Source organism: Aspergillus alliaceus (genome assembly GCF_009176365.1).
Source record: "Aspergillus alliaceus strain CBS 536.65 unplaced genomic scaffold BDW43scaffold_73, whole genome shotgun sequence".
Taxonomy (NCBI): Eukaryota; Fungi; Ascomycota; class Eurotiomycetes; order Eurotiales; family Aspergillaceae; genus Aspergillus; species Aspergillus alliaceus.
Window position 1 is genome coordinate 86,973 of NW_022474756.1, and position 20,880 is coordinate 107,852.

General features: G+C 46.9%; 5 protein-coding genes across 5 annotated transcripts; 3 read left to right on the top strand and 2 right to left on the bottom strand.

Moving 5' to 3' along the window:
- Nucleotides 1-915: 915 nt before the first annotated feature.
- BDW43DRAFT_292627 (uncharacterized protein) lies at nucleotides 916-1,335 on the top strand. Its single transcript, XM_032043742.1, has one exon. It carries the CDS (start codon nucleotides 1,158-1,160, stop codon nucleotides 1,326-1,328), a length of 171 nt encoding a protein of 56 aa, XP_031894786.1. The 5' UTR covers nucleotides 916-1,157; the 3' UTR covers nucleotides 1,329-1,335.
- A 3,167-nt stretch (nucleotides 1,336-4,502) lies between these two features.
- BDW43DRAFT_316360 (zinc-dependent alcohol dehydrogenase family protein) lies at nucleotides 4,503-5,851 on the top strand (the record flags this gene model as incomplete). Its single annotated transcript, XM_032048283.1, has 5 exons — nucleotides 4,503-4,620; nucleotides 4,677-4,720; nucleotides 4,822-5,217; nucleotides 5,271-5,471; nucleotides 5,543-5,851. 5 exons carry the CDS (start codon nucleotides 4,503-4,505, stop codon nucleotides 5,849-5,851), a joined length of 1,068 nt encoding a protein of 355 aa, XP_031894787.1.
- Nucleotides 5,852-6,938: 1,087 nt separating this feature from the next.
- Nucleotides 6,939-16,556, bottom strand: BDW43DRAFT_316361 (uncharacterized protein; the record flags this gene model as incomplete). The annotated part of the gene is made up of 4 exons (XM_032048284.1): nucleotides 6,939-8,365; nucleotides 8,423-10,261; nucleotides 10,324-16,160; nucleotides 16,216-16,556. 4 exons carry the CDS (start codon nucleotides 16,554-16,556, stop codon nucleotides 6,939-6,941), a joined length of 9,444 nt encoding a protein of 3,147 aa, XP_031894788.1.
- Nucleotides 16,557-18,636: 2,080 nt separating this feature from the next.
- On the top strand, nucleotides 18,637-19,310 carry BDW43DRAFT_233453 (uncharacterized protein). The gene has a single exon (XM_032039557.1). The coding sequence runs from the start codon at nucleotides 18,774-18,776 to the stop codon at nucleotides 19,170-19,172; it is 399 nt and encodes a 132-aa protein (XP_031894789.1). The 5' UTR covers nucleotides 18,637-18,773; the 3' UTR covers nucleotides 19,173-19,310.
- Nucleotides 19,311-20,630, bottom strand: BDW43DRAFT_233452 (aminoglycoside phosphotransferase family protein). The gene has a single exon (XM_032039556.1). It carries the CDS (start codon nucleotides 20,292-20,294, stop codon nucleotides 19,449-19,451), a length of 846 nt encoding a protein of 281 aa, XP_031894790.1. The 5' UTR covers nucleotides 20,295-20,630; the 3' UTR covers nucleotides 19,311-19,448.
- Between the last annotated feature and the right edge of the window lie 250 nt (nucleotides 20,631-20,880).

Below are 20,880 nucleotides of genomic sequence, written 5' to 3' on the forward strand. Positions count from 1 at the left end.
GCGTGTCGCGTATCGTGATATGGCCCCATCCGCCATCCGCGGCTCTGATTGGCCCGTCTGGCCGTCCGTTCTGCAGTGAGCGGCAACCTCCGAGTCACACTGCAGCGCCAAAAGCAACAGGATCTTTCCCTGTTAAACCGGCAAGTCAGTGTTCCTCTGTCTCTCTCTTCTATAAGGTCCGCTGGGTTAGAGCCTTAATAGTACATTAAAGGCAGATATCAATTAGCTGAAATGTTAAGTTTTGCTCCCGCTCATGTGCACCGACATACAGTGCTGATGGACCGGCAGAGCCGATTCGCCCTTAATCTATACCAGTTGGAGACCTATATCTTAATTTCAACTGCGTAAAATTATAGGCAAAAATATTGTGATTAGATGCGGTGGTAGTCGATGGAAGTTGACCACTTACAATGCAAAGCGCTTCTATTGGGTAAGCCCTGACCCAGCCGAACACTGTCCTATCACTGATCATTCTTTACAACCTCCGGTACTTATATATACATGAAGCATCCCGCCTCTAAATGATAACTTTTAGTCAATTAATAAGAATCAATCAACTATCACTCGCCTCAACAAATTCATATATTCCATATTCGAGTACTCACGAATATTCGGGAATATCAATATTCCTTTCGGAGCTCTATTGATCGCCGAATAACAACAGAATTTCTTATATGGACACCCCGATGGCTAGTTACCTCTTAAAGCTGTCTATATCGAGGGCGTCAGATCATGATTGACAGGGAGGTTTGAACTTAAACAATCACATGACAGCGTTGTCATTGCTTTTCCATATACACAGTAAACTAGCCCATCTCATGATCATATCTGACCATCTCCATATTACCTTACAATAATCCTTGAAATACCAAGACCCAATCTTCCAAACTAAAAGAAGAAATGACTTGCCCAGCCCCGCCCGGCACCAGCCGCTATGGCCCCGACCCCAACAACCACCCTGACCAAAAAGAATTATCCAACATTTCATCAGGAACCTAGACTCCGGCTCTGACGGCAACGCTCCCTTTGTCATTGGCAACGATGGCGTCCTCCGAACTCTGACACAAGACTGGGACGTGATAGGCGCCATTGGCCTTCCACCCCGACTGATCAGAGCTTTTCTTGACCGGACCACATTTGACCAGGAAATAGATGACATGTTTTGCGGAGCGGATGGAACGAGAGTGCCCCAGGAGCAGTGGTGGAAGCCAGATCCATCGTTGTTACCACCGCCGATGACGGTGGAGGAAAAAGCGCGGATCGAGAAGGCTAATGAGGAGAACAAGGAAATAATTCAGGAGAATATTAGGGAAATGGAAAGTAGATAGCTGTAACCGTACGGGGTTGTTATTCGGTCGGATTTTGATATTAGCCCTAGGTAGAGAGGGGTTTCTACCTATACTTATTATAATAATTCGTGATACTGTATGCCACTTTTACTCTTTTCCTCGGTAAGTTTATAATACTGGAATAGTCCCTCCTGTTGTAAAGCCTCTTTGTGGACGTTTGACACCCTCCTCGTAGAGTAACTCGAATACCTGAGAAGTGGGTTACCGAATCTTACATAACTATTATTATATAATGATTTTATGGATAGATCTACACTGCTGTTCTTTACAATCTATCCTGCAAAGTCAAGTATAGGAGAAATGTTTGTCTGCACAGGATAATAATACTAGAGAGTAACAACTGTTTTGTGGGAGAGTTAGTAAATCGAAATCGACCCAGATGCACCTGCATGTTGACGACAGCATTCAGATTGCTTTAGACCTGATATTACTGTCCCGGCAATGCTTTTAGTCCCACCAATTTTTATTCTCGCTGTTGACTTTGTCCTAATGCGGACTTTCCTGGCGCGGCAATGCTGACACTATATCCAACAGAGTGAGGCATTTTCTTATATCGGCGCAGTATCACAGACATTAGATAGTGCAGCTCAATGAGATATTATCCATTGCCAATCTGCTTCCGTTATTGATTAATGCTATGGTAGCTAGCCGGCCATAACGAAATATATAGACCAGGCGTATGAGTAACATAACAAATGAGCCAGGGGCGAGTGACGCGGACAAATATCACCCCCAGTCCAATATCCCGTATTTCGCCGGTGCCCTACATGAGGGAAGGGTATCCTCGTAGCGTCGGACTAGCTCGGATAGAAGGCAGCGTAGAAATCTCACTTGGAGTTGCCTCGGAGATTATTGTTCCGCCTATTGTCCATTACGCCACCGAGGAGCAAAAGTCGGATGGCTCTTGATCTGTGCATGGAGACTTCACTCCGTACGTTGTCTTCCCGTTACTTATAAGTACCTAACTGTACTCCTAGAGTACACTTCCATCGTCTTCATTGCACTCATCCAATTTGATATGAATCTATACGAGACACGTGATCGTCTTAGCGGCTTGGCCGGATCAGCGACTCTCAACCCCTGAAGGCTTTACCTGTTAGTAGAGGAGAAAGAAGCGCTCAAGATAGTTGATATAGTCGTCCATAGAATTGAGACCTATCGGAATGGCATCCGGTCCTCAGTAGGCTACATACGTGTAGCTGATACAGCGTCATCCTGCCCATCTTTCTCTTGAGATCACAACATAGGTTATGAGCCCGGGCTGCTACGTCGTGTCTAACCAACAGGCCTAGCATCTCGGGAAATTGCATAAGGCCAACTACCTTGCCTAATCCAGCAGAGTTAAAGCTGTACGCAGCGTGTTGATCCTTAATCTTGTTAAAGATAGCTAGACCTGTATAACCTGCCTATCTATCCCTGATCAGGCTATTAAACTACTATATCTTAAAAGCTGAATAGGTCAGATACCGCGCGAGCGAGACTCTAGGACAGGGAGATATATATTAAGCTGTGAGAACACCCGAGAGCCAAGTGTAGTACCCGAGGCATTTAAGACCGACAACTGAGAAGACCTGCCAGAGAGGCCGCAGGTACCCGAGCCAACTGAGACAGACAAGACAGTTGAGATAATTGATCTGAGATCTGAATTAATAGAGATATTGCCAGGTAGATCCCTAGAAAGGGAAGAGACGCCTGAGGAAGACCCTTGTCTAGTGCACTTATCGGACGCGGGATCAGACGGCAGAACCAGTGACACAACAGTCAGGGAACTAGACGCTAACGCCAGGAAAGGAAAAGCACCAAAGAACACCCACTTTATGTGAGCAACTATCATGTACACACAACTGACGGATCACGTGACCAAGAACATGTCACCGACAAGCTATATCATGGCGGCGCTACGATCGGAACATGTCAGCGACATGAGGAACAAAGGTATATAAGGACACTCATTCATGTACTTAGTTTAGTTCTTCATGATCAATTATTATTGTTACTTGGGATATACCTTTGGTATCAAGTTAGTAATCGACTCGTTTGCACTTTCTTAACTACTGAGTATACATACTTAGTAGGCCTGGCCTTTTAGACTTGAGTTATTCGGTTATCACTTCACGGCACATCGTTCGGACCTTGGATTAGGTCGCATCATCGACACCATCGCTTATTGTTACTGAATCATAGTGGATTCTATCGTTCAGGTTTGTTCCACGGCTTTGCAAGGCAGCTAACACTCATAGAGCTCTTGCCCGAATACCCAAGCGTAACAGATACCAGAGCATTTCCAGGTCCATTTTTTAACCTGGCATGATAAGAAAGGACAATGAATAGGACGTTTCTGTCCATAGCTCTGCTTCTTAGCATATTGACTCTAAGCAGTTAGTAAGTACCTATAAAGCACTAGCCTATACTTACTTCATATGGTATCTGCTCTATTTCAGTCTGTGAGCGTCCCCCTGCTGCAACAACATATGTATATCCATGGATATGACTAGTTGGATACTCTGGAAGGTCATCAATATACTCAAGTTTGAGTGTTGTAAGGGGAGAGTTCTTTGCATTAGTAAGAGGGATAGGTATGGTTGGTTCCTAACTAGTTAGTAACTGATTAAGAACCGCTTCTCTTAGAAAGGGGAAATATACTTCTATTTCTTGGTCGGTGTTCTCCCATCTAAAGAGGTCATCATCAAGACAAATACTAGGCTCAATAGGTTCCATCTTTAAACTGCTTAAAAACCAGTTCCTAAGTGCTTAAAGAAAATACTGATATGTAAAGATAAAATAAGTGAAGGTAAAATGATTTCTGGCTACTAATGTAAAGTATTAAATAGGTCACGCGAGACTTCAGAGTAGCTCGGTTGACCTGTGTACTCCTTGTGGGGCGAATTGCTGGGACTTTGTAGTTTATTCAGCAAACCAGCAGAACATCATAACATAATCGGAATATTTGTCTCTTTACGGCTGAATGCTATTATTAAGTATTATTAATATGAATTCTTCCAATGCAATACCTGGCGCCAAGGACTTAGAATGGGCAACTTATTTTAATACCAGCCCTCGACCTTGAACCTGTTATCTTGCTTTTCCCCAAATCTTCATCAAGTTGACAAATCTTCCAGCACTAAGCCCGCACCCTCTATCCATCAAGACAAAATGATCCCCCAGACACAGAAACAATGGGTACTTCGCGGCAGCAACGGTTTCGGCTCCCTCGAGTTCCAGCCGGACGCTCCTGTTCCGTCTATCGGCGACCGAGAGGTCTTGGTGCGCTGTATGAGCTGCAGTATTGCCCTTCTATCTTTGCAATGGCTGATTAAAGTCGACTAGTCCATGCTGCGTCGCTCAACTTCCGTGACCTGATAATTGCCAAGGTACGCTCCAACATGGCAGTTCCAGCGGCCGTGACTCAGCTTTGCATTCCGGTCACGCCTCTAGGTGGCTTTCAGCTTCCTCCCGTTAACAACATGCACAGGGACAGTACCCCTTTCCAGTCAAGCATGGCAGAGTACCAGTGGCCGATGGAGCCGGCGTCGTTGCTGCCGTTGGATCTCAAGTGAGCCGCTTCCAAGTCGGTGATCGAGTGGCGGGATTGTTTCACCAGGATCACCTCGCGGGGCCTTTTCACTCTAGCTATCTCCATAGCTCTCTGGGCGGTTCTCTCGATGGTACGCTTCGAGAGTATGGCGCGTTCCCGGAGCAAGGCCTTGTCTGCGCCCCAAAAAATTTGAGTTTGGCGGAGGCAGCGTCACTGCCCTGCGCTGCACTGACCGCCTGGTCTGCTCTCTACCCCGATGAAGGCCGGGCGCTAAGACCTGGAGACACGGTTCTTACCGAGGGTACAGGCGGGGTCAGCACCTTTGCTATCATGGTAATTGACTATCACATCTTAGCATAAGAGTCTTGACGCTAATGTGGTCCAAGTTTGCCAAAGCCGCGGGGGCCAAAGTCATTGCGACGACGTCGTCAGATGAGAAGGCTCAATTTCTCAAGGAGCTTGGCGCGGACCACGTGCTGAACTACAGAGAGAACCCAAACTGGGGCGCGCTCGCGAAGGACTTGACGCCCGGTAAAGACGGAGTCGACCTCGTAGTCGAGGTTGGCGGGCCAGCATCGGCCAGACAGGTAGACCCTCTATTCAATCCGTGCAATGATGTGCTTGAAAGCAGAAGCTGATTCACTCCACTGATTGTTAGGCCCTCACTGCCTTGAAGACCATGGGTGTGATTTCGATGGTAGGCTCAGTTGGCTCGTTTGCCTCAGGGGAGGAAATGAGCCAGGCACCGACATTTCTTGAGACAGTCCTCGGCCTCTGCACTGTGCGCGGGGTCACAGTGGGGTCAAGACGCCAGTTTGAGGAAATGAACCGTGCTATCGAGGCAAATGATATCCATCCTGTCTTGGACAAGAGAATCTTTAAACTGGAACATGCTCGAGAGGCCTACGAGCATTTATGGGATCAGAAGCATATTGGAAAGGTCATCGTACAGATTGTCGATGAGTAGGCTAGCATGTAGAGAAATGCAGCCAGACTCTAGTTCTAGACATGCCTGTGGTCACAATCTAGACAAATATAGGGATCATAGTGGATGCACTCGAACAGCGCCCCAGGGATAACGAGATTTAATTTACTCCAGCTACATGGTCATCACTGATTCTTTATTACATATCACGGGATAGGTGTATCTCAAGCATCGGTACGCAGCTAAGAAAATTGCAGGAATCCACCAACTTCAATTTAAAAAGATTGCTCCAAAGCCAGACCGCCCTACGAGGGAACACCTATGCAAGAAACAGACTGTAGCAGCCCAGAGCTCACATGCTATGTAAACTAAGTACAATGACTGGGTAGTGTTGTTGAAAACACCGGCATGAATTATGTAGACTATAAAAATTATTAGAGAGTCGGGGATGGGGATGCAAAGAAAATAACCGGGCATCATGGATTTGAAGATGTCGAGTGGATCCGCCCAGCTCAAAGCTCGGGCATGTCTCTGCTCTGAATTGTCAACACCGGTTCTACTTCAGTGCGATCATTTTCCGACCGGCAGCATCCATCGCGCCAGGGTAGAAAGCCCAGCCAATTCCGTTATTCAATAGTCAATGGAAGGAATGAGAATGGCGTTTGGAAAGTAAAATCATTCCAGACAACCGGGTAAACGCGCCTGATCATGATGAACCGCTGCGACCTGTGAGGATCACTCGTGTACGCACAGGTAGACAGCGTCTTCAAAAGGAAAGATCAAAGTATAGTCGACTCTAGATACAAGACGTAGCACGAGGAAGCAAGAGAAAGGACAAGCGCGAACAGCTAAACTGAATGCGGTGCAAGTGTGCAAGGAACAAACGCCCTCTCTGATGAGCAAAGTCATACAGAACTACTCCTGAGATTAGAGCAAGGCAGGAATCCACCGAATACAACAGGACACGCTGCATCTTGTTCTTAATTACCTTCATACCCAATTCATTACCTCTTCTCGGAACCATCCCGAGAAACACATGGCAAGCAGCGCAACCGGATGTTCCAAGGTCAGCAAACAGTGCTCTCGCGAAAAGATGATCATACCGTCCGAAGATACTGTGGATGAAAGACTAGTCAGAAAGTTCACTGTCTTCTCGTCCATCTATGCTTGTATTATCATCATTGATCTGCAGCCTGGACATTTCTTCAGCCATGGGCATGTTCGTGGTGCCCCAGTTGAAGATCGAATGAGTCTTTGAAAGCTGTCGTCCTTGACAAATGTAGCCTAGAGGAGTATGGCCAAACTCCCGACCCTTTCTAGTGACGGCTAACCACTCCTGCAAGAAACTGAGGGGGTCATTTGCAAATCCATCAGGTTTATCCACTGGGAGCACGGTGTGAGTAGAATTGCCCGATCTCTCTATAGCGCAAGTACTATCCATTTTTAGATACCGCATTGTCGCACTGTACTCGTCAAAATCGAGATAGAGGCGGCCAGATAGAATTCCTAGTTCTATTTTTAAGGCTGTTGGGAATCGATTGTCGCCATCCAGCGGTGGCAGCGCGTAAAAATCCAATTGATTGAACAACATCATCTTCCTAGTGAATGGTGCAGCATAGACAAGAAGATGTGTTGTCGGTGTGTTTTTCTGTGTTCTCATTGTTTGAACGAGGCATTCTGCTTCCTCCGGTATGATAACAAGAGCTGTGTTTGTTATGGGACTCCACAGGATCCAGTGGATGGGACGCTGGGGATAATTTAATGAGATGTCTGTATTGATGTGAAGTCCAGCACTTACAAGGAAGTCATCTAGCCAATCACCATCCCTAACACCAGCAATAGTTCTGGTGAATTCAGTGGAGACAAATAGTTTTGACTTGCCCACACTACAGACTCCGTATTTCTTTCCCAATGCTGTTCGTTGTAGTGCAGCAAAAGCTGGCTCATATCCACTGGAACCTTGAAGTTCTCCAGTGGTTGCAAAGTTGAGCACCGCTGGATGGAGTCCAGGAAATTCAAGCGGCTGGAAGAAGACAGGACACTGGGTTTCCCGTACCTCCTCAACTTGTGCCTCAAGTTCACGTTCCTGCTCAACCTCTGTGAACTCTAAAAATGTAGCCACTTTACTAGTATCAAGATCAAGACGCTGCTGGTCCAGCACACGGATGAACTCTTGGATGATTTTTGGCCTGTGTACATCTGCACGTACCGCCCAATTGACGCTTTTTGGCATATACAATTGCTCTAGTGTCTGTTGCTCTTGATGTATTATCTCGGCTAGAAGCGCCTGTTGGTGGTGCTGATCCGAAAGGAAGTTTTTATATGTTGAAGCAGCTTCAACCCGACGGCAAAAATCGTATCCCTGGGCGAGATATAACCTTTGTAGGTTCTCATTACTGCTGCAGCTCTGCTCAAGAAGCCAACCTACAACATCGGCCGAATCCAATTTATCCTTGTGTGTTTTCCGTCCAACATCCAGGATACTTTGATTAACATCAGGCGAGGCAATAAACACCACAGATTGTGACTTCCCCAGTTGACGGAGCCTCATTGCAGCTGGGCATGAGTTAGACTCGCAAGAAATGACAGAGATAGTAGTGGAGGGATAATTACCTTGAACTGTATGGTCCTTGGTTTGGCCGAGACTCAGTGTCAGCGCTCCCTTCGCAAACGGGGGAAACTTCAAATCGGTGCCGCGTGTATGGGCTTCATCCAAATATACCAAGCAATCCTCTAAGTTACCCGCGAACGACGATGCTAATAAGGGGACCTCCTTGTTGTTGCGGTCCACCACCCAAGGTTTGCTACCTGTGTCAAAATAAACCGCTGCTGGAGCACCATAATCAATTTCCATCCATTTCCGCACGAAACCTTTGTTGTCCAGCTCCAGAATGTGTGCTCCAGCATCTATAAGAATACGGATGCCCATCATGTGAAGCTTCTTGATGAACTGGAGTTCAGATAAACGTTTACCATCTGAGTGTGCGGCAAGCACATATAGTCGATTCCGCGGCTGCAGCAGGTATGTTAAAACTTCTGCATTTGTGTGAAATAACTCTGGCAAGTCATTCTGCTGGATTGTCAGAGGAAGAAGCCCACGGTTATCGTTTGTACCACTGAATCCTGTGGTTAGTGCGTGTGGTATGGAACCCTTGCATAGCATCGAATTTCCCTCAGTAGTGAATAATGGGATATCCCATCCAGACATTTGCAGTCTTTGTGGAAAATGCCTTGCATGTATTGGAAACACCATATTTTCCAAAAAATAGTTGATGAAAGCCACTGAATAACGTAAATGGGTCCAGGCTTCGCGAAGTTGGCCTTCGTCATCAGTACTAATCAGATTCCAGTGCCGCAGAGACTCCGGTAAGGTTTTTACATAATTTGTCAAGCGGTCATATTCACTGGATGGATCATCGGAGTCGGAGAGCCCCTGCAGAGACTGGCGTAACTGGCCGAGCGTAAGACCACTATAATAAAACGATAGATAGGTGAGCACTATTGCGACATCAGGGTGACCCCATTCAGCTTGTTCGGAAGGGACTCCCTTAGCATGGAAAGGAACCGCGACAGGGTCCCTTTTGGGATGCAAGCCATACTGCACGTTCCACCTTTTTTTTAGGCACTGCAGAAGGATTCCATGGCCGAGTAGCCCGCGGAGAAGAAACATCTTTTTAATAGCCTCTGGTTCAACGAACGCTTGCATTGCTGTTGTTACCACCGACTGATCAACTGCGCCATTGGAAATAAAACTCCGAAGTGCTTGTTGATAGCCAACAGCCGGTGTAGGAAGGATTGATGTTCGGCCGGAACACAGGTCATCAGCCAGCCTCTGATGGATGAAGGATTCCACATCCGGTCGGAGGATATGAATGAATGGAAAACCATCATTGGCACGCTTTACGAGCTCAAAGCTTGCTGGGAATTCCTCTTGGGCTTCCCCTAAATGCTCCTTCGCTAGGTTTAACAAGGCATGAGCGATCTTCCATCGATAAGGGTGACCATCTAGCGGCAGCTGTGATCCACTTGGATATATTAGCTGCGTCTTCACAGCCAAAGAGAAATCTGACTCGTCCACAACATCCCGACAAACTCGCGTGAGCCAGTCCGTTGTAGAAATTATGTGTCTGGCCGATTCTAGGCGCGAATCCGAGAGGCACTGAAGCCCACAAAGTTTGAAAGAAAGTAGGTGCTCCGGAGTGGTGAGAACAATGCCACATTTACCCAATGATTCCATATGTAGGGCTCGGTACTCTTGAACAGATGCAACCCCTGTTGGCGTTTTCCGGGAGAAAGGAACATGACAAACTTCGCGGCCAACAAGACCTCCCAGACGTGCCTGAATGATTTGTGCAGTCTGTAGCAACAGAGCCTTGGGTACAATCAAGCGGGCAAGATTGCGGCCATTGGCTAGGACACACGCCACCATGGGCATAATTACAGAAGTCTTGCCTATCGGTAACGTAAGTATTTGGACTTTGAATAAAATTTTCAGCCCCTCTGTAGAATCTTACCTTGCCCCATGTTCAGCTGAAGCACAGAATTGGATTTCGACGCTGGAAGTATGGTTGCTCGCGCAACAGCCACTTGGACTTTTCGGATAAGCATGTTTGCTTCAATCTCCATCAGCAGCCAGTCTGGGAACTCGCTGGGCTGCCAGTTTTCATGTCCAGGGTTGTTATACTCGTCTTGCAAACGTTGAGCATCGTTCTTCAGACTGGCATCGTGAATTCGTAAAAGCTGTTGCACATGAGTTATAGAGAGGCCGTAGCTCAAAAGAGCTTGTTTTATTTTAGAACGAAAGCCATAGCGATTGGTTGATCTTAGCTGTTGAAGCACAGTTACCGGGATTAAGCAGGGCCATAGTTGAGCGGCATGCAACCATTTATACCGCCTATCGTTGTCAGCAAAGAAAGCACGGATTTCAGCGAGTTGTTTTCTCAAATGGTTCTGAACTTTGAAAATAATAGCCGGAAGATTGATAGGAGTGGGAATTTCTTCTAACATGTGCTCTGTTGGTTGATGTTGAAGCGCGGCCAGACTATCCTTCATATTCTTCGCGTATGCTGTTCGTACGGCAGATTTGGAAGAAGCAAGTTTTGTGATGATGCTTGTAAGCTCTTCAATCTCTGGAGAATCTTTTGTTTTTTGTTGTGCGGTGCCATTCGATGCATGCGCAGAGCTATCAGCCGCCGAATTCGCAAACTGCTCTTGTCTTGGCAACGTAGACCATGAAGAATGTTTCAGCCGAAATGATGTAGGTCCTTTCTTTGAAAACAAGTCAGATATTGTAGGAATCTCCACATCTCGAACTGGAGCGGAATACCGCAGGAGGCGTGGTGAAGGTATTTCCGAGGTCATCGGATTAGATCTTCCCTGATACTGGTTAAGGACGTTTTGGAACGCCACAAGAGTCTGTGCGAATTCAAAATTCTTGAAGAGCCGCAGCCACTCCACTTGGACCATGGCGAGGGCCTTATTTACATCAATGTGCGTTGCTGTTAGGTTGATGTTGGAAGGTTGTGGGCACGGCCACTGCTGTAAAAGCTTTTCCGCGAGCGCGTGGCACTCATCTCTGCAGAGGTCTTCAGATTCTGCCATAGAATTATAAGCTCCGTCGAAGCTTGTACCATTAATTAATATTTCGGGATAGCGGTCCATTAACATTTCTAGAGATTCTTGTGTGGGTTTGTCATTCAACTGAAATCCAGAATAGCCTGTATGGAGTGGCAGTTTCAGGTCCTTGGCATCCTTCAAGATACAGATCGCAGCCAGGCTTCGCAAAAGTCCCATGTTCGTATTTCCTGCGAATGCGATTGTGCCCAATGTAAACATGGCCTCCAGATGCTGATTATTGGAGTCGCGACACAGGTTTACCAATCTTCCCCACTCCGTGCCGATATCCAGACCGAGGAGATCGCTCAGCGAAGAATTCTGAAACTTCTCGAAATACCCTGTAATGTACGGGATTCCGTCAAGAAGCTGGGCCAAATCTGTAGTGGTACAGATTTGAGAAGGACTGTTGTGAAGGATACTGACAATTTCGAATACATTGCTCGTGGCATTGTTCCGTTCTAGTTTATCTCGGCTGTCATATAATGTATCTCTACAGTCTATTGTAGGTCTTGGGAAGGCGTCAGGTCGTTCAAAGCGATGGCATCGAATGTAGTTCCTCTCCCTTAAACACGCAGCACTGCCTGGTTCCAGTTCCAACTGATAAACATTGTGCGATGTAAACTTGGAGAGCCTCTCCCCTTTTGCTAGAATATTCTCAATCACAGGTCGGTATTGATCGTGTTGGATGGTCATCGTGAGATTTTCGTCCCAGGCGACGTTCTGCTGCCGTTTCAGATGTGAAGGATAGTACTTCCTCACTGGTGTCAGTCGCGCGATAGTTTGGAGAGGTGTGCACTGAGCGGGGCCTAGAAGAGTCCAAGGCTGGCTTTGCGCAGATGTTAAGCACGACAAAGCCTCCTCAGTGCCGGTGCGCCCTGTGAGAGTATCAGACAGGGGGAAAGACGTAAAAGCATGTAATTGCGATTTTGTGAATACCAGCAACGGCTCTGGCGCACATTCGAGCCGCCCAAGTGTGTTATCGATCAAGTATCGCCCATATCGACCATCGTTGACTACCCTAACAAGGACGTGAACATCGTGGCGACGATACTGTATAGACCCAATTGGAACGATAATACTTCGACATAGATGGTTCTCATTATCGCGAAGAACGATTTTGCTTTGCAAGCCATACCATGTTCCAGCATCCTGGCTTGGATCTATCTCCGAGCGTAGCTGTTTACAGAGTAAAATGCCATTCCTATTAACGGTAAAGTCCAAATCCATTCGCTTCAGCTCCACGCTAAGGTTTCTTTTGGCAGGCTGGAAAACAACTAGCCTGTCTGCAGACTCGAAATGCTCAAAAATCCCGGCAATTCGATGGAATACGTTGCTGTGGGGGTCGACCAGGAGGGTTTGTCGGCGGGACGCCTGACGTACACCCACGTGAAGCATCCAATTTCCAGGGCGTTTATACCACCACAAATGGGCACGTCTTCTGAATTCCAGCTCACCCGAGCCCAAGTCTAGCCAGTGGAAATATTCGTCGAGGAGCGGAGTCGGCAAATCAGCCCTGATGCCGGTGCCAAAAACTGTTCGCTCCACAAATTGAAGGACGGTGCCGCGGACGCGGGCCCGAATCACAACCTTGCCTTCATAGAGGCCGAAATGGATCTGATGTCCGCTCCTCAATGTCGATAGCACATATGTCATATCTCTCAAGGCGGAGGGAAAGACGAGCAGATGCTGTGGCCCAAATAGTTCTTGGACACTATCCGCGTCTCGTATCTCAGCCGGTAATTTGCCGACGGGTTTGCGGTCTACAAGGAGATGCCCCTCTAATATATGATAGTGGACTAGCTGTGGTCTAGAAAGATCCGATGCAGTAGCAGTTGAGACCATCCATATATCAGATTTCGAAATGAACCGCCAAGGACGATACGTCCTCGGGCGATCTGCGGTGTCAGGCCACACACTGCTGATAGCAAGCTGCAGACTTTCTGGATGGCGCTGGATTGTGCTTTGGAGCAGCCCGTGAATCGACACAGTCATTTGAATATCACGAATAAGCATCCCTCTAGTTGTAGCCGGGAGCTGTTCGGGCTTAAGGGTCATATTCTCTGGAATTGCCATGCAAGCGCGGAGAAAGGTTTCCAAGGCACTGTCATCCCGTAAGTGATCACAATCAAATTCGAATGTCCTTTTGCATAAGAGTCCAGCCAATAATGCATAGCTACTAAGCTGTTTTGCGGCCTCTGAATCTACTGCCTGGCCAATGTCCTCGCGTATTCGATGTATCCATCGTAAAGTGATTTGCCGTGCTGTCAGTAAAAGTCTCCTGCCTTCCGTAGCTGCTTGCGTCGGCCCGAGGGAACATAGACGAAGGGCAAAAGTTATCAAAGCCTCCATGCAAAAAGATTCGCGCCAGTTATCCGAGATCCCTTGTAACAAACTTTCGATTTGATTGGCCAGTCGAGTACAAAACGTGACATCTTCAAAGACCGCGTGGACCTTTCGCAAACGTTCTCCTTCGTAGCTGGGACCGGCTTGCATCGCAAGATAGTTAAACAGATGCATGGTCGCCTCCGAGCTGAAATTGATGTTTGAAGAACCCAACTCTCGGAGAACTGATAGCCAGCGAGAGGCTTTCCCCGCAAGCAAGTTCTGATATGCCATGTATTCGTGAGCACTCAGGCTGCCTGGAGATTTATTCTGGACGCTCATTATTTTATACGACGAGGGCCCATCTGCATCTGCCGCGAATTCCGAAGCGTTTTCGGGTCCCAGCAAGGTGAGGATTGATTGGTGTATTCCGAATGAATGTGCGAAAGTGAACCCTGAGGATAGATGCGATGCCCATCTCTCCTCTCTCGTATCATAGTATGACAACCGAAGCCCGAAGGGAAGAAGTATTTGGGCATCTGTCACTGGGAGCGCTGATCCTTTATAGTGGGAGACAAGGAACGATTTCGTCGTGGATGCTAAATGGAACCGTAATTCACAATGATTGACATATGGTCTTAAAGAGTCCCATCGGGATAAAAGTACCCTCGGTTGGGGTAGACTTGCTTCCATTCCATCTTTTGGTCTTCCAAATTTGGCTATTATCCTCCATGATGTGTCCCGATATGCGGCCAAACAGGACGGCATGGCAAGCTCAAAGAGAATCGCCCTCCGTTGAACAGCAGCATGTTTTGAGCTCTCCTCAGGTAGAAAGTCTTCATGGGCTGTTATTTGCAGCTTCTTTCGCTGCTTTTTGAGTCTGCAGTGAGTACAACCTGTGCCTGGTGGATCTCGTTTTCGAGTGCAGATTGCTGATGTTATCCTCTGGGAAAGACTTGAATATTGCTCGTTTATTCGATCCAGTTCCACCTTCTTCCGATATTTTGCCGCAGAGGACGCGGTTTCAATATCACGGTTGAGTCGTTGTAGCCGGTCAGCATCAGAGGAGCAACGGACATATCGATCTGCGAAGCAATTTCTTACAGGATCGGAGAATAACGTGAGAGATTTGAATCGACACTGTGTTTCACGCTTTTTCAGATATTGCTGTATGTCCTGAAGACGGGCTAGATCTTCGTATTTGGAAAGCTGTAATATGTCTAACACTTCTGGCGGAAAGGGTGGACGGTACTCCTTGAGGAGCGGGAACTGCTGCACAGCATATATATCCATGACCACCCACAACTGGAAGAGAGTCACCATCATGGCACTTTTCCGCTCAATGCAGTCATCGTACAAGTTGGATACCTCGTCAAGGTAATGCTCGATCGCTTTTGCAAGTGCTGCGCACTTGTCATCCTGGTATACAATTGCGGACAACGGGAATCTATCCTTTAACTGAGTTTCCAATCTTTTCAAGGAATAGTACCGATTCGCAAAGTGATTATATGGAGAACACACGCCCTTATCCGGATTTTTACTAGAAGATTGTAGAGCCTCTTCTGCGTAACCACGTTTCCATCGTGAAAGGAGCTGGTGAAGGTGAGAAGCACTGTTCGGAAGCTTCAGGCGAAGATCATGCGGATCCGCTCGGAGAGGCAGGCTCGGGACGCTCTTCTCGACAGTGTTCTTGAAGGAGACCCACTCATCTTCCATTATTCGCGTAGCTGCTTGAATGACGGCTTCAAACCAAGGTCCATAACTATTAAATAAGTTTTCAACTACTAGATATGATGCCTCTCTTGAACTTTGTCTCTCAATCTCGAGCTTGGACAGACGCCGGGATAGTTTTGCGACGAGCAAATGGCATGACTCCACGGATAGTATGCCCATACTCTCTTGAAGTAATTCGGCGTGAATAGCACAAATAAAAAATTTGTAATACATGCGTCCAATTTCGGGACCATGCAGGGAATAGAGAAGTCTCTGTATACAGACCCGGATAACCAAATACAGCGGGTTTCTGCGCCAAGGAACATAAGCCTTCGTCCAGCAAACGTCATCCCTTAGCCTTTTCCGAATTTTCGGAGTGGAGATCTGAGACCCTTGTGCCTCTAGAAGTGTCATAAGCATCTGCGTTATCAAGTGGGGATTAGGAGTATCGCGAGCTTCTACCAGGGATGCTCCCGCTTTCCGGGCTTTGGCTGCGAATCGCTCAATCCGTTCCTCGCTTGCCTGGTCCAGGAATATTGCTAGACGTTCCTGGAAAGATTGCTCTTCGAACCTGGCCATTTGAATCGAAACAGCGCTCCCAGGAAAGTCGCATTGTAGGGCATCTTGGCACTGGAGGACGCTCTCCGCGGCAGGGGAGGCTTCGAAGGCTTCGATGATGACTTGTTCAACACCGTCATCCCTAATTTCCCACAGTTAATGGAGGCATTGGATCTGCAACCAAGCTGCCTACTGACCCTTTCACTTGCCGGATATGAAGTCCGGAATTCTGCTTGTCTATATAAAGAATAATCCCCATGTCTTTGTCCATCTTACCGAATGCCTCCATAACAGCAAAACGGTCAATATGACCATTCGCGTGGACTGCATGGCAAAGCTCTAGCGACATTTTCACCCCATCCCAGACATCCCTGCAGTCACTTTTGGACGCTCCCAGGAGTGTCTTCGTTGCATTTAAGGCATGCTGCGTAATGTGTCTATCCATATTATGCACAGAACTGTCCTGTTGGCCGGGGAGTCGGGGTGGCAGAACAATGTGATTGAACATCAATTCTAGACACGTTCTGGGAGGTGGCATTTTGACTGGAGAGAATCAGAAATCGACGGTATTCTGTCAGTGAAAATTGGGGATATTAGGGATCGAATATGACGCTTCAGAGCAATCGATGCTGGAAAGAGAAACGTGAGGGAACGAGTAACACGCGGCTGAATCAAGAGATCATCGGCGTTCATTCGTTTTTGTGTCTCTCAGGACGAACTAGTGATATGTGTAATTGTCTTATCATTTGGCTTAGAGAGTAGGTCAGTAGCCGGGAACATGACTCGCGAACTACTTTTTTGGTGGTCGTGCGCTGAGTCCTAGATGCATTAAGACTTAACCTCAATTGCGGGGCGATCATGCCGTGATATTCGTGGCTCCAGTAGACGACCAGTATTATGTAGCCTTGCAGATGCGACTCGCAAAATATGTTCAATTTCAGAAGGGGCTGCATGCCTTATCAAGCGCACCGTCCGGGAATTTACCCCAATCACCAGATACATGCCTCTGGCGCGCATCTTGATGTCGATATCAATTATAGTAACGTGGGTTCCATCTCCTTAGGGCCAGTCTAATGTGTATGCGCCCGGCATAATCCATAGGACAACAGCAATCAGCTCCGGGCCAAACAGGAGATTTTAATCCAGTAGTATTTCCATTTGGGCCCGACTGTTCCGGGTTAGTGTTTATCCCAGACCTCACGTTCTTTAATTTCGATAATAGTGGTAGCTGTTGCAACATAATAGAAGACTAAAAACCACAACCCCACGAAATTCCCAGACCAGGTTAGATTTGCCGCTTCAAGCAAGGCACCCGGATAGGTATCCCATTGGTGGGAACATTTCTACTACAGCCCTGGATTGTGTCCTGCGGGTAATATCAGACCCTTAAGAATGTAGCGCGCGCTTACGGAAGAGCCATCGTTATTGGTTATCCGTATTATTAGCGCTATGGCTACTTAGGGCTCTAAATTCATCCAATCATCACCCTAGCCGCCCCGCCATGTCCAGCGCCAATATGCCTAGGCCAAGATACTTACGACAGCTAGCTAGTTTCCTTAGAGCAGGAACAGAGGTAGGCTAACAATGAGTGAACTACTAGGTACCTAATCGAAGCTTAATCCTGAATCGTCGCAGCTAACAAGCGAGACTGAAACATACTAAAGGAGGAATACGCGTCTAGCTTCTTGGGAGTCTTGTCGAAAACAACACTCGTGAGCCAATAAATTCAGGCGGAGACAAGGACGCTTGGAATATTAGCACCAACCACCCTTAAACTGGTAGTAGTCACATGGTCGGTACTAGCAGTGAACACACTTTCACAGCCTTCTGTTCACACGCTAGTTCTACCCTGAATTATCAATAAGCGCTGCATTTCCCCTAGGGTCCCACCCCACGAGTTTGGTTCTTGTAGTTGTAATTTAGGCACCGAACGCTGGCCACGGTGTCTAGTCAAAGTCGTTAGCGCAGTTATGGGACATGTCAAGCCAATTAGCAGTCATTGGACCCTGCTCACGGGCAAACGAAAAGGCAAGAATATAAAGGAACAAAAGGCATCTCAGCCGACTCTCCATAAACATCAAATATATTTGTCTAACACTCGCCAGCCAAGGGTAGCTGTCATGAAATGAAAATGAAAATATCATTAGACGCATGCAACCGGCCTATGAGTTCGGACTCACTACTTCTCTGAGGAGCTCTAAGCGGTTCCATAGCTCCGCCATCGGACGCCAAAAGCCAGTCATTTGTGCACAGTCAATCATGCATAAGTTCCGTATTCAACCACCAACAGCACCTGTCATGGATCGTTCTTTATTGCGCAGTGATGAACAAGAATAGATAATTCATTAACTAACCGCTGCGAAACCCACATAATTACTTGGCCGCTTTCTCTAATTGTTGTTAGCAGCTAATCACAGCTTACCATCATCGCTTTGGTACATCCTCTCCTGGTGGAAAGGATCAGAGGGTTCCATCCATTGGATATGGCGTAGTCTTGGCCAGAGCGACCCTTAATTTAGGCTGCACTCCATGGCGAGACGCCCAGTTTTGAAGCCTTCGACTACCACTACGCTGAGATAAATGTTTTCGGGAACGAACTGTTGCGGTTCTATGTTAGAAAGAACAAGTTACATAAAGAGTACAAGGACCATCAGGAATGTAATTCAGAATTTCATTAAACCAGAATCCAATATACCGGCTACCTGGCTATTCTTCTCTTTTCATACAGCAGCTAGCAATTTTTCATCTATCAGTTATGTCTTACAACGTATACACAGCCGAATATGCTGGCAAGCCAAATTATGTTGCAATTTATATCGAAACCAAACCTAATGCGTTGCAAGTCGCTGATAGGGGACGCCTTTATCATGTGACTGGAAACATCCTCCAAGGCATGAAATATGACCCTCGAGACTCCAGGGATCCTATAGAGTCAGCCTCATTCGTGCCGGGTACGAAGATAAAGATCAGAACCATCGCCAAAGGGGATTTGGCCAGATTTGAAACAGAGTGTTGTAAAGCTGTCCCTCCACCACCGGCCCAGATGACACTAGGTGGCAAACGTTTGGATCCGTCTAAGCCGCTTTATCGTTGTGGGGAATGGATTCAGGACGTTAAGAAGCTGACCTTTGAGAAAGGAATTTTCAAGCCCTAATGAAATTGTGAGTTCTCTAACATTGTCTTCCGGATGTTTTGCTTATCCTTGACAAACTGTTCATGTAGGACATTTCTCTCTTTGAGACAACTCTGATGATTGCAAGTCATTTAGGTGTCCAACAGATAATTGTCAGAATTGGGGATCTCCTTCTTGTGATCAATTGCACCTCCGCCTCTGATTATTTGATTTATTTTATTTATGTACGGAGAGGGAATTTGTCGCTAGCTTGTTGGAGTACAATGATTAGTTTTGTTTGCAGTCTCTCATTCCTCTTTAGTAAAATACAGTGCTATAAACAACTTGCATCATGAGGTATTCCACGAGATACTCATCCAGAATGTCTGGAATGAGTGCAAGCCAGTCAGGCTTAAATCTGCAGGAGATAGTTGCATTGCAGAAATCCCAGTATTCAGGGTACCAGCCGGCAATTTCGCAGTCTATGATTGTAATTTTGAGCTTTGGGCTTCCACCCTCATGAGATTCAACTTCTTGGACCATAATGTTCTTCGGTTGCAGATCTCCATGGGTAAAAACAGTCCGGTGGCCGTGCAGTGTGCTATCAACCATTGTTTGCAATAATCGAATGTACTGAGGCGATTCTGTCTGGCGCAACCTTTCTAGAATTCCACGATTCATTTCCTTCTGGCTTGCAAAAGGGCCGGAGATCAACGGGTTTTGTTCTTTCGTCCAGAAGACACCATCATGATAAGGCTGGCGATTCAAGGTACCCAGATAATCCGGAGGTGGAATGTTTCGGAGATCAATCATTGCGTCCTTAAGGAGCTTGCAGATGATGGTTTTCTGGGAGGGCGTAAGAGATGGCAGCAATTTCTGAAGGTTGTCGCCGTGGACGTACTCCATAACGATAAAAGTCCGATTGGTCTCCGGATCAACAAAAGCCGTGTAAACCTTCGGCACCGGCACTTTACTGTTGGCCGCAAGGAATCTCATGTTTTCAGCCTCCGAGAGTGGAATACCATTGCCGAATTTGACGGCAAAATGCTCCTTCACCCGAACAACTTTGGCTGAATTGTCAGGCATGCTGAGAACGTCAGTTGCCGCTTCGATCTCAGCAATGGTTGGGAGGCCAGTGGGCTCAGCGACTGTCATATTAGGCATTGTGTTTGTTGACACTAGCGTAGGAATAGAAATGAATTTAAGGTGAGAAACGGACTTCCTCGTGCTTATTTTGTACCCATATCCGGGTGTTCTACTTTTCCGTTGTTCAGGGCGCTTAGTTATCTCCCCGTCTACAGCGGGCTTGTCCCCAAGCCCGGACAGCTTGGGTACCACAGCTATATATACCCGGAGACCCCCAAGGACAAGCCTTGTGAGCAGAAAATAGTCAGCTGCTACCCGGTTTCGAACCTGCTCCAGTCCAAATCCGAATCCTTAACTATTGGCCACCCGATCGGAGTTGATCATAATTGTAAAGGATTACTCCTGGGATTAGTAATTCAATACGTAGGATCTTCCCACTAGGTAAAAAGATCCACTATGATCAACTCCGATCGGAGTTGATTTCCCAGGCGCGGTATATATAGTATCGCAACTTGCCATCAGGGCCTTAAGCCTAAGGCTTACCCGTGACAACTTCCTTGAGAAACTGGCGTGAGTTGGATATATCTTTAGTATATATAAAATATATACTAAGAACTACTAGCCAGGAAAATAATAACTTTGTCCAGAAGTTTAGAACTGAGTT